The sequence below is a fragment of the Argiope bruennichi genome, chromosome 3 (genome assembly GCF_947563725.1).
Source record: "Argiope bruennichi chromosome 3, qqArgBrue1.1, whole genome shotgun sequence".
NCBI lineage: Eukaryota > Metazoa > Arthropoda > Arachnida > Araneae > Araneidae > Argiope > Argiope bruennichi.
The window spans coordinates 7,173,932-7,193,720 of NC_079153.1; the positions used below are offsets into that span (position 1 = coordinate 7,173,932).

Consider the following 19,789-nt stretch of genomic DNA (forward strand, 5'->3'; position numbering starts at 1 on the left):
CATTCTGCCTATTTTACTGCACAAATTTGATTTCAGGGCAATTTTTTTCTCTCTTTAACGCAAATGACATTGTAATATGAAAATTGTAGGTAGGCAATCCTATGCAGGACTACATTAAGACTTTGAAATAAACCTCTATCACTATTTATGCAGCTATTTTTTAAATTTATTTTTTGTTTAAAACATATGTCTTATATAGGGAAACATGTTTGTAATCATGTTATGCAAAATGAGTTGCTGCATTTAAAGCGTCATAAATAAAAAAGGATTTTATTTCTAAGCATAGCTGGATATATAGATGAATATACTATAAAACCTGATAAAGCAGTAAGGTATACAATAAATGTTTTTATATAATTTTTACCAAGTAGAGACCAACAATTTCTGTTGTTTATATTCTTTAGAAAATAGTTACTCATATATGAAGAAAGTTTTGAAGATTGAAGTTTCTTAGAATTGAGTTTTACATTATAAGGTCATATTGATATATTGTACTAATTCAATTATTGATAAAATTTCTTATTAATGTATATTGGAATAAAAAGGATAGTACCTTAATAGTACTTATTAATTAGCACATAATGTTTAAATATGACAAATTAGGACCTACTTAATACATACCTCAAACTAGATATCGCATTTTTTTATGTAAAATTAAAAATAATGCCTCGAAAATTCTTTACATTTGATCATGTACTTGACCATCAAATAAAGAATCATATTTTCTATATATTCCCTTAAAATATTCATTGATAATGCTATAGCGGAAAGAAAGTAATTTTTAAATTTTTAATGCTAGATCCTTTTTATGTCCCCTAACTGTAAAATCTGTATGAGGGGATTGGTTTTTACTCATTGTTTTGTTATGAACTTAAGTCCTTTAAATATCACTGTTGTTATAACGACAATGTCATTCAGGAGACCGCCAACAATTCCACCATAACAGTGGTTCTTTTTATTATATCACAGTCCATTCGCACGATTCCCCACACAATAAAGGTAATGTCTCCACCACACAGCTTGTGGGAATCACGTACGGAAACCTGCAAACAAGAATGCACCCCCTTCCTTTTATGAGTGTAGCACAACTATTTCTTGAACAGCAACTAAAAGTGCCTCCAATAAAATCTTTTGCCTCTAAGCAAGAGAAACTTGAGTTTCGGATGTTTTAGTCGTGTCTTTCTTTATTGGCAAGTTGCTTTTGCGCTCATCAAATGATCTCTGGATTTCATAGTCTTGATCCTTTTTCCCATCCCCCCAGCGGTATCAGGAGATACAACTAACCTTTGATTGTCGAAAACAATAGTGAAAATAAGAAATTCTCCGAGGAAAAGAAAAGCAATGAAATCAAAATTTACTTTGGAGGGAATCTAGTTTTATGACTACAGCACTAACTTTACACTGACGGCGTTTGTTTAAGAGAGGTCCCTATCAAAGTGGAGATGTTTTATTTTTAAGATAAGTTTCTATGCTGATGGTATCAAATTATTTTATTCCTGGCACTATTAAACTAAGCATTAAAATTTAAAGTTATATTAGATTTAAAATAAGTTTGCATATTTTTTAAATACAATTTAAGGTATGGTGGTTATTCCAAGCAACTTAATAAGATAAAGAATTTAGAAAAATATATATATATTTTGAAATTTATAAAATTTTGTTATAATCATACTGATAATATTTATTTCTAAAAGCTGGCATATAAAGGATTTCAATGAATTTTCTAAAATATTATGATCTGTTATGTTAAACGTAATTTAAAATTTAAATAATAATAGACATTTTGGATTTCCTTACTTCTATTCTGCGGGGATTCAATTTTTGTGATGAAGTACGATTTCAGCTCTTTTATGAATGGCGATAATAATTTTAATATTACGACCATATTTACTTGACGGGTGAAACTGACTGCATATGCTTGTTTGAATCTCCAAAGAGGAAATAAATACCTGAGACTCGTCTTAAAGAGGAAACTTTTTTATTCACCTGTGGAACGATTTTGAATGTCTTTATTATATAGAAAAATACAGAAAGGAGATTCCGATATCAAGTTCGAAATATCCTGGCTTAAAAATAAAGTCTCATTAGTCTATATATGTTTGCATTGAAATTTACTTCTTAAAATATAACACTGTTTATTTGTTCACAAATAAGTAATATAATTATCTAATGATCTTCATAACGATGAGTGGAGTTTAAGAATATTCCGATTGTCTGATTTGCGTCATATCAGATGCGCAAATACAAATGTGTTCTGTCTCCAAGTAGCCCAAAGGTTATTCTTTTAGGCATTATAGGAAGAATATCTACTGTATGACACGAAAATTTCTACAGATCCTCACCGTTCATGATTTTCAGAACCCAAAGCCATCCTACCTTCAAAGATATGTGTATTTATATATAACGTGTCTATGTGATATGTGTGTTTGTTTGTATAATCTGTGTATAATTTGAAAAAACAGTCGTTCAGTCCTTGTACACTTTTTATTCTTCATAATTCCATTGGACAAAGTAATGAAATTTGTAATTTTTGTCAAGATGTCTTTGTTCAAGCTATGGCGGGAGTTAAGTAGCGTATCGAATAGGAAGGTAGAAAATAGTAAAGAGAACTTGAGATTGCATTTCGATCATTTATATATTTTCAGAAAAGAATTTGACGAATCAGCGTTTTGATTTCATGGGACAATGAGTAGATTAAGCAACTTAGAAATAATATATATAAGCGTCTTGTTAAAATTAAAAACTTTTACCCAAAAAATAGTCAGATCTTTGTTTCTTTATTCATGCTTAAAAGCAGGAGGACTAAAGTTTAATAGTTTGAAGAAAATTAAGTATGCAGAAATAAAAGATTAGAAATATTTATAAACTAATGCAAAAATGGGGAATTTTCAAAAACTGTTTTGGTATTTTTGAATAAATTTGATTGAATTATTTCTTTATTTAAATTTAACAATATGAATTTGGTTATTTTCCGATAAATGCCGAATCATGCGATATCAATAAAGTCATTATCTATGGTCACTTTAATATGAAATATTTTATTATTTTTCCTCAGAATCAGAATAATTTCAAAATATTAATTTATATGATAAGAAATCTACTTTTGTCTTCAAGCTTGCCGGATTTTTTTGTTTTGTTTTTGTTTAAAATGACTGATCTATTGGTATTCAAAAAAGTTAAGAATACATTATTTTATGCTGGAGTATAACAAAAGTCAACAAACTGTGTTCTGCATTTTTTATTTTACCTTTATGATGATTTCTTATATTCTACTTTTTTGGACTTGTTTAAGCTATTTTATTTTTAATATTTAATTCATTTTCGCCTAATATTTATCAGCATTTTTTTATTCTGCATTTGGCATTGTATTTTATTGTTATTAGATTATTATTTGCTTTAATCCATTTTCGATGATAAATTTTTTTATTCGAGTTGTTTTTTTGTTTTTTTTAGTTTATGAAATGTGGAACCTTTATTTTCTACTTTTAATGTTACTATATATTTACCTCTAAAGTGGTATTTAAAATGTAAAGAGCTAACAATTGGTAATATATATTTTTACCAAGCAATCATCCAATATGCAGGATATTTTCTACTACAATCTTTGTTAGTCAATCTGTAGCATTTAGATCTTAGATATTGTTAACATTTTCTAATATTTATAATATTATCACGACTCTCGAAATCAAATTCCATAAATAATGCAGTAAAAAGCTTTGTCTTTGTTAAATTATATTTAATATAATTTTTAAAATAAATTTTAAAATTAGAGAATCAAGTCTGAGAAAATAAATTCGATTTAACTGAATATATATATATATATATATATATATATATATATATATATATATATATATATATATATATATATATATATATATATATATATATATATATATATATATATATATATATATATAATTTTAAAATAGTATATATATAATTTTAAAATAGTATAAAGTTGCTTTTTAGGAAGAGTTAAATTGAATTTTGTAATTAATTAATTAAATAATTAAAATTTTATTAAATAAAAAATAAATAAATTTTGTAAATTAATTAAATAAGTAACATTTTGCAAAATTTCCATTTAAATAGCAAATTAAAATTCCAAATCTTCTTCCCTGCTCAAGTTGTACCACTACTCTAGGTCCAGCGTTCTGAACTGTAGAGAGAATATTCTGAATGAATTTTTCGTCATGTTGAATCTCATCACGTATCACATTATGAACATCATCATGTTAAAATATTAGTTTCGGGTCTCAAATTATTGCTCAGTATAATTACGAATATTATTTGAATCGCATTTAATCATTCATTGCTGCTTCATTAACAACTGCAAACTTTAATATGTCTCGTATTTGTTTTAGGATCCTCCAATATATATTTAAACATGAATCCAGAACATCTCACTTATGGAATGAATACATCACAATGGCATGGATCAGACACCCACGGCAATTTGGAACATATAGCAAGTAACCATTTGCTCCTGTTTACAACTTCCGGCACTGTTAAGGTAGCTGTTGAAATCCTGGCCATACACATAACATCCAGAGTCACGCAAAGGGTTATTTTAGACACATCTATACTTTCCGTTACAGCAAGATTTATGATTCATTTGCACGAAAGGTCCGATTGTTACCGTGCCCATGTATCAAAGAGCGCATTTCCTGCATAGCATAACACATATTAATTGCCTAAAGTCTGCTAAGAGACTTCCACAATCGGCTGTAAGTTTTAGAGGGAGCGGCACAAGAATTGTCCGAGTCTCGTAAACATGATTAGGTAAGAGTGCGTGTTGAAGTTCTGAACAACGAGAGTTAAATTTTAAATTAAACTCCCAAATGCCAGATCACACCTCCTATCAACATTTTCCATCTTAGAAAGCTGCAACAAGTTTTGCTAACGAATATTCAAGTGTTTTTGAAATGCTCTAGGAAAGTGAGTGTGATTTAATTGGAAAAAAAGGAATTTTATTTTAATCAATATCATTTTACAGTAGATATTAACTAATTGCATTTTCAATTAAAATTTCATCATTTTCTTGCAATTAATACATTTTTTTTCCTAGATACCCGATAAATTCTTTTGCATTCTTTATTACCACCTTATGGAGTACCTCAGATATGGTAATGAGTATTTTCCAGTAAAGCGGTTGATTCTTGGCACCCTATTGGGTAAAAAAATGGTTTGGGGTTTTATAGCCTCTACAAATGATGGGATGTTTCTCCTGTGGGAGGGTTTGTATCATGTCCAAAGATGGCCCTTAGGATTCAACCATAGTTTTCGGAGACTGTTGAGGCGTCCGATCTGTCAGATTTTTCCGAGTATCTTTTGGCTGGTAGGAATAGTCGGCTGTGATGTTCTTTATTACTTTGCCGTACGAATTAATTTAATCTCCTAATACGTTTACATATCACATTGGAGCATTTATTTTTATTTCAATGATTATAGGAAAGCGCGCCTGGTATACTTGAGCATGTTCAAATTATATTTTTCTTTTAAATTAATTGGCACTCTGATTTAATTATAGATTTAAATATCCCCTATTCTATAATTCGATGTATATCACATCACATCCTATCGTATGAAAAATTAAAAATAATTTACTTTTTTTAGGCTGAAAATTAAGAATGATATGGCATGATTTGTAAAAGTTATCAAGTTCTCATGTGTTTTAGGCCCAGATGACCTGGCAAATTCTATATTGCAGGGTTGTTTTCTCTTTCAAACGAGAAGTACAGGATGGAATGTGAGAATTTCCTAGGTAATGACCCGTTTTGCATCCTACACCTCTCGTTTGAAACAGAAATCGCCCTGCTAAAATAGGTGTTTCACGGCCGGCTTGGTCGGATCAATAGCGAAAGGGTTAAAAATGCATCGGTGAAATTTATGCCGTTCTTTTTTTAGCATAATGACCAAATGCTTGTACTCAACGATGATAATTATCTCTTTAGGAAGTATAATGCATGACTCCAATTTGCTTCGTTCATAATGGGGCAAGAAAATATTTGAGGAAGAATAAACAGTGGTAATTTGCGAACAAAAATTTGCCTGTGTCAATAAAATAGATCCTAAGTTTCTATAAAAGAGTACATAAAAACATTTTCAGAATTCTTAACAAAAGAAATACAGTTTTTACCTAAAGTGCAATGCGTTCCCATCCAGCCTTGGACGCAGACACACGTTCCATTGTTGCACTGGCCATGGTCATGACAGCGATCATCGCAAGTCTTCTGGTCACAGCGGGAGCCGGTCCATCCATCGTCACAGCGGCATCGCCCTTCCTCGCACTGACCGTTGTTGCCGCAGTCGAGTCCACATTTTGCTACAGTAGGTGGAACAAAAGGAACTTTTTGAAATTAAACTGGCATTTCTGCCAAAATAAATCTTATTGTTAGAAATAGGAACATGCCGAAATAAGAAATATAATATTTGTTAAGAAAGAATTTAAGTATAAGTTATATGTGAAATGCATTAAATATTTTTACAAAACTTTATTTTGAAGACAATTTTATAAGTTTATGTATAAAAAAGATAGATATAAGTTTATGTTAAATATAGATATCTCAGATACCAAAACATCCTAAAATTAAGCTTTAAATTCGAGTTTCAACAAAACCTGAATTTCATGCTCGTAATTACAAAGACAATTTCCCATAACAATGCTTTGACAGAGGCAAGCAGGTTAGTTTTGCTTAGCTGATAGCAATGGAATTGAGGAAGAATAAATTGTCTGATAGGGGAGATGAATATAATTTGTATACTTGTCATGCTGTTCAAATACTCTTCTTTATCAAGAAAACATGATTAAAATTTATATAAATTACAAAGATCCTCCAAAAAATGTGCTAGAAACAAACTTTCTAGTGATAACTCTAATAATGACTAATTGATAGAGCCAAGCATAATAGCCTAGCTTAGATGATAGCAATGGAACAAAGGAAGAATAAATTGTCTGATAGGAGATATGAGTATAATTTATATGTTTCATCACATTGTTCAAAAACACTTCTATATCGAAAAATCATTATTACAAACTATCAAAATTGATAAGATCCTCATAAAAATGTACTAGAAGGAAACTTCTAGAGATAACTATAATAATGACTCACTTTATCAAGGATTTCTATTAGTAGACAAGTCTTGGTTATTAGAATCAAAAAAAAAAACTTGTAAAACAATAATATCTGGGTAAGCAGAAATCACTCAGTCTTCTTTTAATCCATTCAGTTTATTAAAGAAATTCTGTAAAACTTCAGTAACTTTGAAATTTTTTAAAACTTTCGTACCAATAATTCATTTTTTTAATAATTTTTTGGTCAAAGCTTCGAAGTGTCACATGCAGCTGCAGTTGTTATCTCCGAGGAACTAGGTGAACATTCATACATGAAATAATAATAAAAACTTCTAATAAATGAGCTAAATGGGTTTAAACCACTCAAATACAAGATGCATTTATTTACATATTTTCCGGGAAAAAAGCTTCACGAGACCTTATTTTTAAAGGAGCTGTTCAGAACCCTATTTTAAGATGATTATTCTCTATTATCAATAATGATGGTTGACAGTTCAAAGTTAGTAAAAATGTAGCGCTGCACGAAGAACTTCATCATTGAGCAGTATTTTAAAAACAATGAGCGTATGGCTGGTACAATTCGCAGTTTTCGTACAAAATACGGTCGGCCGAGCGTGTATGCCATACAACCCGAGGAATATTTCAGATATTGCATGCATTATTTTCTGGTAACTGTTCGGTTTGCTGATAAGAATTACCCTCCTGCCTCTCAGATTACACGATTTAATACCATCTGAGATTCAAGCCAAGAAGCCCACGACCACCTACGCTTTGGAGAAGGAAACTGAGCTCTGAACCAAAGAATTCAGCCGCCTTTTTAATTAACAGTCAGTTGGGAAAGAAAAGATAAAAATTCCAATAGCTTTGAATCTCATGATCTGATTAAGGAATTCTGATCACCTAAAAGAGGAATTATGCGGCTAGGAATAGCAGTAACTTGTTTCTCAGGTTGTATGTCATGTAGCACATATTTTGTGTAAAAATTACGAACTTTAACTACAGAATTTTAATTATTTTTAAAATATTTCCAAACAATGAACACATGTTATTCTTTTGCGTAGCATTTCATTTCTAATAACCCTTAATTATCAATTGCCAAGCTGTCTTTTTTTGGTTGGCAACATTTGATTGCACAAATAACGCAAAATTCTCATTTTGAGTGAATTTTGGGACACCATATACAATTCTTAATTCTTTAAGCAGCATTTCAAAATTAATTGAAATTATTTGTGATTTACAAATGAAAAGTGTTTATTGATATTGCCCTTCTAGAAGTGATCAATATAATTCAGAACTCATTATGAGAATTGCAACTCATTAACAGTTGTCTCCAAACCAAAATTAGAAAAAGTAAAAATGTAGCCTTATTACAGATGTCTTATTTCCCTATCAAAATTTTTTTCTATAAATTTGTATGCATTTCTTTCTAAAATAATTAAAGTTTTGCAATTTCAGGAAAAAATTAATTCTGTATTATCTATTTCCTGGAAGTATATGTATCCATAGGTCTTATTTTTATTAAATGAATGAGAAATACTTTTTTTACTGCTGCAAATTACAAAGAAGCCCACCATCAAAACTTTGAAATAGGTGCACTGTTTATCTTAGAATTATTTTTCATTGCTTAAACTGCTTCTTTACAATTTTTTTTTTATTTCTAATCACTTTTTTGGGAGCATCTTCTTTTGTTCCAAATTCCTCATTGTTCATTTTTTTCAGGTGCTTTGTCTGATGCTTTATTTATTTACAACTTACTTTTTTAATTTTCATTTTTAGAAAATGCATGATCAGAAAGGTAGTACAAAGAAAATCTACACAATGAAATTTTATAATGATCCGTGTTATCTGTATATATTAATTCTCCCGCAAGATGAAAATTTAGGAGAAAAAAGGAAATATAATAAGCAATGAACAATTATTAGAAAAATATGAAGAAACAGAAGAAGCAAATTGAGATCCGATATAAAAGAGCTTTATAAATATGGATAACAAATATATTTTAAAAAGAAGAATAAATGTGAAGAAATAATATTATATTCTTCGAGCATTTTGTAAAAAATATATCAAAGAATAATTTATTTTCCTTAATTCTAAAAATAAAAAAATATATATAGCATAATATTGGCATTTAAAATTAATATTTGTCTTGTAAGTAGTATTAAAAATGCATGCAATTAGACAAAAATATAATTATATACATATTTTATTGTAAAATGATATGTTTTGACATTATTTACTTTCATTAATGCTTACAATTTCATGACTTCTTTGTTCATATTCATTAGTTTTTTAGTAAAACCAAGCATCAGAATAAATGTAACAAGAAAACATTCGTTAACTTTACTTATTTTATTATTTATAAGAGAAAATTTCTATCTCTACAAGATAGACAAATTTAATTAATTAACTTAGATCTTATGGGAAAATGATGTTTAATAAAAAGTCTGATGTAGGCATATGAATATGTTATTTGAAAATGTATTATTTTGCTTTCCAGAGATATCGTGTCTGTTCTGCAAAACGGTGGAAAAACTAATTGCATGAAATTTTAATTATTTAGTAATATATGCAATCGCATATTTGTTTTACATATAAATATTTCCAATGAATTATTCAAAACTCTATTCAATTGAATCAGTATACTCCTCTTCCTCCCCCGAAAAAAACACTGGCACTTCTTTTTAATTCATTAGATTAGTATTAAAATTTCACTATTTCATTACTGTATGTATTAATTTGTATAATGTGTAAATATTAAGAATATCCAAAAATAATAATTATTATTATTTTCATGTAGCAATTTTGTATTTTATTATTTAGAATTTTTTTTTTGTTAGAACTAAATCTATAAGTTAAAGATGCTCTATATTCAAAGTAGAATTTCAAGCCGATCCTGCTTTGTTTTGTCATCAAATATAGCTTTGATGTTTTCGTTTGCTCTTTCATAATCACATGAAAAATATTAATAGTCTTAGTTTGCATTTTTAATTTCCCTTTTCCTCTAATACTATTAAATACCATTAAGCAATAATTTAATCATTTAAACTTCAATGCGAATCAGGACATGATTGCATATTAAGTGATTGGATCTCATTGTACATACCTGAAACAAGCTATCAGTATCGAAAGAGTTAAAGGATAAAAGAGTTATTCATTTTCTTACCCATTGCTAATTACGATAATAAAACAATGATTGAGAATAAATCACTCTCTCGCAACAAAGTTAATTAATTTCATTGTTGTCTTGAAATCGCTTAATTATAATTAGCAACTTCGCAAAAGCAAAATACTATAATGGAAATAGTCATGCTATGGAGAGAAAATAATCCATCTTGGTGTCAGTCTCTGAGCTAGATTAATTTATTCTTTTGTTGTACTGAAACCGTTCTCAATGAAGTAATTGCAAATATGACAATCAAAACAGTGTGATGGTAAAATTCTTGCTGTATGAAAAATAACTGAGTGTTCTAAGTCCTGTTGTGAGGAAAGTAGTCTTAGAGTTTAAATATAGAGAGTTATCGTAATGCCACGCTGTTAGAGGTTAAAAGATTTTTTTTTTATTTATAGCATATTTTGACATTGCTGAAAAAAAAGCATATTTGTGAAGATTTATCGACTATTTCATTCATCACTCAAATAAAGAACAAAGGCCGCGGTGGACTGGAAGTAAGGTGTTGACTTCGGAACCGGAGAGTTTCAAGTTCCACCGACAGATTCAACGGAAGAACGGTTGTATAAGTGGGCCAGGTGCACGTTATTCCTTCGGGGCCAAACGATCTTTCGATGGTATGGGGCGGAAGTTTGTAGGGGGTTCGCCGTCGTCGTCTGATCGTGGCTCAAAATTACGAGGTCCGTCTCAAGATAGCCTTTGTGTTGCTTTAAAGTAGAACGCTAATATAACTAAACAAGCAAACAGATAATAAATACATTTTGTATTAAATTCTTTAGATTTAAACTGTTTTTAAAAACAAGATATTTAGATATTCATTTTGTTTAATTTTAAATACATTTATCTTTTTTTTCTCGTGTCAGTTTGTTTCAAAGCATGTTTTCTGAAGAGGCGTTACCCAAGCATTTACTGAAAGATGTATTAAACACTTTCACTATCACTCAGAAGTTCTGATAACAAGACTCCTTTTGGGAGATGTCTCCTTTCAGATATCAAGACAGAAATCGCTTCACATCTATCTATCCCACATGTTTATAAATATTGATATAAATGTATTCAGTACTTATCATCGATTTTTAGTATTCCATGAACCTCTTTCGATTTTCTCCTTTTATCGCTATGATGGATAGATAGATTATGTACCCGAGATGCGACTCAAATCTTCTGGAGGAAGATTTTCCACATCTATTTCAGTAAAATGACGGAAAGACATGGAAGCAATGGAATTTACACCGATACTAAGGTGAAAGTGTCAAACCTGTTCACGTTTTAGATTGAGCACGTAATGCGTTTCTTAGGAATTCATTAGGCCGCGTTTGAAATTCTGATAAGGAACTCGTTGAAGGGTATTGAAAGAGGTTAAGTGAGTATAAATACAACAATCTAGAGTTTTCGATATTTCTAAATGAAAATTTATTTCAGTCGCTGAGGCGAAAATTTTGTTCCGAAAATATTTTCATTTGATTTATGATAGTTATGGCCTTGAAAGGTATCATTAAAAATTTGAATACAGAAAATTAGTTGTTATTTTTTGTGAATATATTCAAAAATAAATTACTAATACCCAAGAAGATTTGCGGTCAAAATAAGTTTTTTCAAACGCTATGTTTTTCATATTTCTTTCTGGGTTTGGATTTAAATAATTTGGAGAAATAGAGGTCAATAAGTAATATATTTCAAGAATTATAATATGCTTTTCAATAAAAAAGTCATTTTGCATACTATGATTATTTTCATATTATGCATACGGAGAGTCATTTATTGTTTTTTTTAAATAAATCTCAGATTTTAGGAACAATTCTTGGCAAAATAAATACTTTATAAATGCTAAAATGAAAAAAGCATTTATTTTGAAAAATAAGTGTGCTAAATGAAATAAATTTACTAAATACAATAAATATACAAATACAAATAAGTGTACTAAATACAATAAATGTACCAAATATAAAGAACTGTGCTAAATATAATAAATGTACTAAATACAATTAAGAGTACTAAATGCAATTAATGTAATAAACATAGGTATTTTATAAGGGAATAGTGTTAGTTTAGAAAAAATCACAGAAGATTAAAAATGCTTTTTGTCTAGTTTAAAGATGCTGAACTCTTATTAGTTCCTTAAAAGATGACACAAGTTTTTAATCTCATATAAAGTTGAATGTGTTTTATTTTTAATTCCATCCAAAAGATCTTTGTCCGCTTCTTAAAAAATCATAATTGTTTAATAATTTGACAGAAAATATTTTAATTGTGCAATAATATTAAATTTCCTTAAATACAACATAAAAATTATTATTTTTATTTTTTTCTTTGTACCGGAGAAAATTTTGATTATACATGCAAAGTAGAAAAATTCTTTACAAGAATATTTTTGGGTCAACAAAATATCCCCTCAGCAAATATTAAATCTCTATTATTCTCAGAAAGTATTGTATTTATTAAATCCTTGAAGCTAAAAACGTTCTTTCCGATTAGTAGCCCGAAGTCCACTGTAATCTTAATTGTTGCACGATTGGCTTATGCATCAGAATCGAGAACAGTAGCAAAAGAATCTATATCAAATGCCATTGATATTTCCTTAGTAAAACTCCATTCTCTTGAAATCCTTTTGAAAACTATTGGACAATGCGAAACTTCCCTGAAGGACTTCTCAACTGTAGATTCATCAATGCTTTCTGAAAGAGTAATTAAAACGCAAAAGACTTCATTTCAATTTCTACAATCTAGTTGAAATTCTAAAACTTCTAGAGAGAGCTTCTCAAATGTCGATTTAGGTTTCGTCGCTTGATAAGTGAAATTTCGAAATGGATATTCCTTCATTTTCTTACTTTTGAACTACTTAAATTTAATCCAAAATCAAATATATTATTTTTATCAAAATGTCTTTTATTTTAAAAGAAATATTAATTTTTCAAATGTTATTGATTCAATTTATTGCCGTCTAACTTTTTGATTTAAATATTTATTACCAAACAAAACAGTAAAAAAAATGATATTCTTTCCCTTGCATAATTTTCGAAAGTATCAAAAATTAATACTTAAGATGGAAATATTTTGAATTTGTTTTTAGTTTGCTTTAAATACTTAATGTAAAAAGTCGGCCATAAAAATTGAAATCTTTCTGCGCACAGAATTACAGAAAAAAAAATCACGATTCACTAAAATATTTTTTATGTTTTTATTACATTTTATGTGCATATGTGTTGTTGTACCATATTGCTACAAAAAACTTCCAATACCTTTGTGTCGCGAATAATATGCATTCTTTGACCTTTTTTTACTAAAATTACAAAATTAAAGGCGAATCTCTCATTTTTGAATTTTATTTCTTATTTATGCCTTTGTAAATCTAACAAGAAGTTGATAATATTATTGAAAAATAGTTCATTTATTTATTTCATAATATTACATAGGATCTGATAGCTTATTAAGGGTGTGAAATGAATAATGAATTTTATTTTAATAAATAATTGATTTTGAGAAAGCGAAATGATTTTATCATTTTATAATAATATTTTCTTGAAGGGCTACTCAAAATTAATTTTATATATGAATTGTGAAGAAAAGGATGTTCATCAAGAAATATGTATATGTATATTTTCTAAAAAGCTGAAGTTTGCTCATTTCATTGAATATGATGCTATTGTTGAAAAGTGTTTTTACCATAGGAATCACACATTCAGAAAATAAATTACGATGAAATAAGTATTTTCTTTTTTAACTTAGCGGTTTAATTCTTTTTTTTTTTTGCTTCAAATTTTTATTTCTTGTCAATTATACTAAATGAAATTTTTTTCATTTATCCTTTTTATACCTATTACAATTTATTTCAAACACCGGTAACACATGAGATACATAAATACTGAATATCAGTATGTTCGTAACAAATCATTGAAAAAGGAAACACGAACAGACTATAGCCATTGTATGATAATCAATTCACAAATCCCCTATGCTTTCCCGGCTTTTCAATCAATACAAAAATAACCAATAATTTTTTACTCCTCCACAATAAATAAGAAATAATAATAAAATAAACAAACAGCAAACAAACACAAAAGTTCCAAATCATCAAAATTTGGAACTTTCCTTTTTTCATATTGATCAAGAAGTCAAAGCAAGACGAGACTTTGTTTTCCGTCAAAATCTCAAAACTCCTATCACGTTTCACAAAAAATATATTACTTATGCATATCTCAAACTTTGCATTATCTGCGAATGCCTTTATTCAGACAATCGATGTGATAAAATTTAAAACTTAAAAAGCAAGAAAAAAAAATGACTGCAGACGACATCTCTGAAATTCGCTTTTGCACCTCAACTCTCACTTTGAAGCATATTCCTATATAACTGACTCGAAGGTGTACTTTTAGGTACGTCTCCTCGCACTTCCCATTTTATGGTATTCCTTCTCTTATATATCTATATCTTTATTCCGACCTCTATATAGCGACCCCCACACAAGCTACTCCGATCAGAAAATATGCTTAAGTATGTTGGAGACAAATGGGTTCACAGATTTCTTTTCTTATTTTTTTTCTTCTCTCACTAACTTCAAGAAGTTTCTTGCTTTTCTTCCTTCTGTTATTTTTTATCAGGGCGATACTGATTTTTCTTCTCTTCTTTTCACTGATATTTCTCCCCTGGAGTTTTATTACCATTTTCTTACATAACCCCCGGCCCTTCTTTCAAATGCGATTTCTGCGAGACGGGAAAAGAGAAATAACTGGAAATGAAAGAAAATAAAATAAAGAAGAAAAGGACGAAATAAAAGCGAAGAAAAAAAAGAGAGCGCACCCATTTCTTTATATAGATGTAGTATATGGGAGAGTGTCTGATGAAGCGATGTGAATACATACATCAAAGAGAACCTGAATTTGTCACTTAAATAAGAAGAAAAAGAAGTGGAAGATATCGGAAGGGAGACGAGAAAGCGGATTACAAAAATGTCAGTAAAAGAGGGAACAAGAGATGGGGCCTTCAACAAAAGAATTTATTGATCAGCACCCAGATGTGAATGAGTAAAAAGGAAATATAGAATAACAGTTTTCGAAAGAAATTTACAGTTGTTAATATCATGAACGCTTCCCATCCAAAACAAAGGATTTTGATTCTGGCAACAACAAAAATACATTTGATCTATGATGTGAGAAAAATGGAATGAAAGTTCCGGTAGAAAGTTGTTTTTCTTAACTTGCGTAAATTTGCGCTACAAGTGTACAAGTTCTGTTATATGCAAGCGCAAACAGCATTTTCCATTAAATGTAAAGTAATAGATATTCATTTTCTTTCATGACATCTTTCTGTATTTTATGCTTTTAATATCAGAGGAATGTTGACAAATGAACAGATAAATGAACAAAATTCATTATCGCACTAAATCCTATATGTTGTTGTAACTGCTTATGTGATTTTGAAATATGTGAATGAGCAATATATTTCAAAATTCTTAAGCAATATTGCTAATTACATTACAACTGGAACAATACAAAACTAGTTCATTGATAAAGTCGAATGTGGGAATAGACACTCAAGGTGAAAGTTTTTAGTTTTTATATAAGAAATCATAAAATTTCTTTTGAATCGCCATATGCCTTTATAATAATCATTTCCAATGCTGCAAAATAAGTCATATTTAATTTCTTGAAAATATTTATAATTTTTGACTTAGTTTTTTTGTGATAGACAGATGACAGACACAATTCTAGAAATGTGTTTTTCAGACTCAGGAATGTTTGAAACGTAGAGATTCCTTAAAATCACGAGTTTGAATATTTTGATGATTGCAACCCATTCTCCATATTTCGTATAAGAGAAATAATAAACATATGAAGAAATATTTTTTTCTATTAGAAATTACAGAAAATAATGCCAATTTAATTATTCTTAAGAAATGAATACTTTATTAAAGGTTATGTGATGCACGATGTTTGTTTAATATTTTATGCAGCTTATTAATCAAGCCTGATTCTAAATCTAAAACTATTGTTATTTCACTTACTCAATCTGTCTTTTATCCTATAATACCTTTATGAATGATCTTTCCTTTGTTTTCATTCTGCACACATAAATATTAGAATGATTTGAATTTACTTCAAGTCAAAACATTGAAAGAAAATTTCTCCACATGTATTAAAAAAGCTTCATTTCATGCATATAATATCTCAGCAACACATTTAATTCATTCATTAGTTAAATTCCGAATGTAAAGTAAAAAGCGATTATAGATGATTCATACCCTCACAAATACAAATTTAATAAATGTCTTTTTCTTCAAATGACATCTGTGAAAGATATTTATAGAAGTGTGCCAAACAAGATGTGAATTCATACATGCAATACGTTAACAATAGCTAATTTCTTATATTCATATTTTTCTAATTGAAAAATTGTCCAAATGACATAAGGTCTTATATTTTATATTGTTTGAGTAAGTAACCGCGATACTGAAAATATTACAAAATTCACACTTTTATATAGTCCCCTGGCTCCTATTACTAGTTAAATATTCTTGATACATTGACATTTTAAATTATAAAAAGGTTTCATTCATTTTCATCTGAAATTGAGCAATTTGTGAAGGTTTGGACATCGTAATATTAAGCTAATTTTATTCATCTCAGTGGCCATCTCAAAGAATTGTTAATAAAAGGGTAGGGCCTCCTAGAATAAATTCGTTGATTGATTAAAAATATGAAATTAAAAGCTTCATAATCTATTCATTTTAGTCTCAGAAGACTGATTCTTCATTTTTCTATAAATATTGACATATCAATAATATATTATTAAATACGACTAGTAAGACCATGAGATTGTATACAAAACTACACTTCCTTTTTTTTCAGGAGTATATATATATATTTTTTATCAAACCCCATAAAGGATTTTTTTGAAATTCGTATTTTTTAAAAATATGAAGTAAATATTTGTTTGAAATGGTTAAGAAAATTGCTTTTGAACACTTGGCATAGTAAAAAAATTTGAGAAGATGGCATTTATAATAAGTTCGTCTATTATAAATACTCTAATTAATAAAATATTACATTAAAATTGTACTTCTTTGCTTTCTTTCTTGTACGACTATTAATCATTCCAATAAATTAATGTATTCTGGTTAATCTGATCATATTGATTATTATTTTTTTTATTAAAAGAATCCTCTTTTTCTAGTAAAATCTGTGACTGATAGGTTAAAGTCTTTATCTCCAAATCTAAGATCCCTCTAATCTTTAGAAATTGAAAAACCTCATCAATAGCCACGATGACTGCTGGCCTTCTTAATTGGTTTATGGACAAAAGAGTACTCTGCTTAAGCAATTACTGTTATTAGAGATTTGTGCAAAAAACTTCGGTCCTTTCAGTCTGATTCTCTGAAATCAATGAGGAACGCATTACGGGTATCCAATAAAATTAATTTGTTGACATATTTCGGATTTTTATATTATTTAATAGGGTATTTTGGGAGCTTCAGTACTGAATATATCCTATCACGCTTTAACAACAAAAATGGATGCGCAAACATTGAATATTGCAAATAATTTTTGAAGGATATACTTTTCATTTTGACTAGCACAATTCAGGTGCTTTGACATGTCTGATTTTTCTTCTTTGAAATAAATTGCCGTCATTGGACTTTGAAAGACAATCCCGCGTTGAGCTTGCCTTTTGTTAGGGTAATTCGATCACCCACTATATTTGGCCATTTTTGAGTATTCACGGTTTGCACGTAATAAAGAACTAGACCTGACGATATATGCACTTAGTTGAAGTTTGTAATGTTGAAACTGGATTAGATATAATGGCACTTAACTCTCTACTCCATAATTGCATTTAATTATCTTTAATTCGCATTTGCATTGTTTCATTTGTTTACAAAACGAAAGTAGTCATATCTAAAGAAAGACAAATATTATCATCTAATGACTTGATAAAGAATGAAGGGATTTTTTAGCCATCTCAATCAAATTGATATTTCAAAAGAGCATTTTGAAATTCCATTCATTCTTAAATATTTGCACTCAAACAATTATAACATATATAATTACACGTACGTGAGTGCAAAGATTCGTTTCAGTTCTTAGGGGACTTAAAAATAAAATTATAATGTTGTTATAATTTCTAAAAATTAATTTGTGAGTCTTTATTCTAATAAGGATTTTATAATAATAGTCTGTATTAGTAATTAAGCCTGTATGTTGTGTGCTTGTGCTCTACAGGCCAGACTGTTTAACTTAGAGGTATTGCACTTGGCACACACTCCCATATATGTTTATATATACATAAACACACACACACACACACACACACACACACACACACACACACACACACACACACACACACACACACACACATATATATATATATATATATATATATATATATATATATATATATATATATATATATATATATTGGGAATGGGGGTGGGGAAGGTATCTTGGAGGGACTTTTAGAAATTTTAATTATATTAAAAGAAATTTTGGCGCTTTTTTGCGATTATTTCGAAAAAATATTACTGAACCAAAATTAATTTTATAGTATTCCGTTTCAAAAAATGTCATTTTAATGATATTTGAATCTATTTTAAAATCGTGCAACCCATCCAAAAAAAGAAGGATTCTGTTTCATATCTGTGTAGCTTACAAAAGGGCAACAGCTTACAAACAGGGCAAATAAAAAAAATGTTGCGATTTTTAGAAAATAGATGAATTGGATATTTCCGTTTTTAATAGTGCTATGATGTTAAAGGCATGTCTGCTTTAGAACGGTTCCTGTAGAAAATAAATAAAACATAAGCCAGACATTAAAAAAAAACAGAGTTAATGCCAGAAAATTTGGTGGAATCATGGACATTAAGTTATATCTAACCGATTTATCTGAAATCAGATATAACCAACCATAGTTATCTAAGACGATTAGTTATTCAAAAAGTGAAAACGAATGAATCCTTCTGAGTGATGTGTCAGATCAATAAAAAAGTGCAAAGTTTTAGTTTAAATTTCGTGTAAGGTTTTCCTTTTCAATTATAAATTAACTATTTAGCAATATCTGTATTATTATCATGATGCCTTCAATAAGTTATTTGCTTTTAAGTAATCATTTGATTCAATAATAACGAATAGTAATAAAATATTAAATAATTAATATGTAAGCATGGACGAATGAGATATTGAATTAAGCTAATAGTAAAGAAAGTAAAGTATTGATAAAGATTATTTCATTAAGTACATAGAGAGGTCTCTATGTCTGGTGATTGTCCTTTTATCTACCAAATTTAAATATATTTATCTCATTTGTTTCCAGTAAGCATTACTTCAAGTAACGTTTTGAAAATAGTGTTTGAAGTTTTACAACTTTATGGTTGAATATCAACCTTGAATTTTTTTCTCTTTATTTTAAATAAAGAAGATTGCTTGTAAATCTTGTATATAGATTAATAAAACAAAATCACTACATAAATTACAGAAAAGAAATTATTAGATTGAATTTTAAATTTATTTGTAATCCATACTTTGCTAGCATCTGTTTATATAGGCATC

General features: G+C 28.7%; 1 protein-coding gene across 2 annotated transcripts in view; it reads right to left on the bottom strand.

Moving 5' to 3' along the window:
* LOC129963242 (teneurin-m-like) overlaps nucleotides 1-19,789 on the bottom strand; it is a 638,728-nt gene that overhangs the window by 156,162 nt on the left and 462,777 nt on the right. The window contains exon 15 of one of the 2 annotated variants that reach the window (XM_056077466.1): nucleotides 6,143-6,328. In XM_056077466.1, coding sequence (XP_055933441.1) covers nucleotides 6,143-6,328 — 186 coding nt within the window. Of the gene's footprint in view, nucleotides 1-6,142; nucleotides 6,353-19,789 lie in introns of both variants that reach the window. The other variant, XM_056077465.1, reaches the window with a different exon arrangement.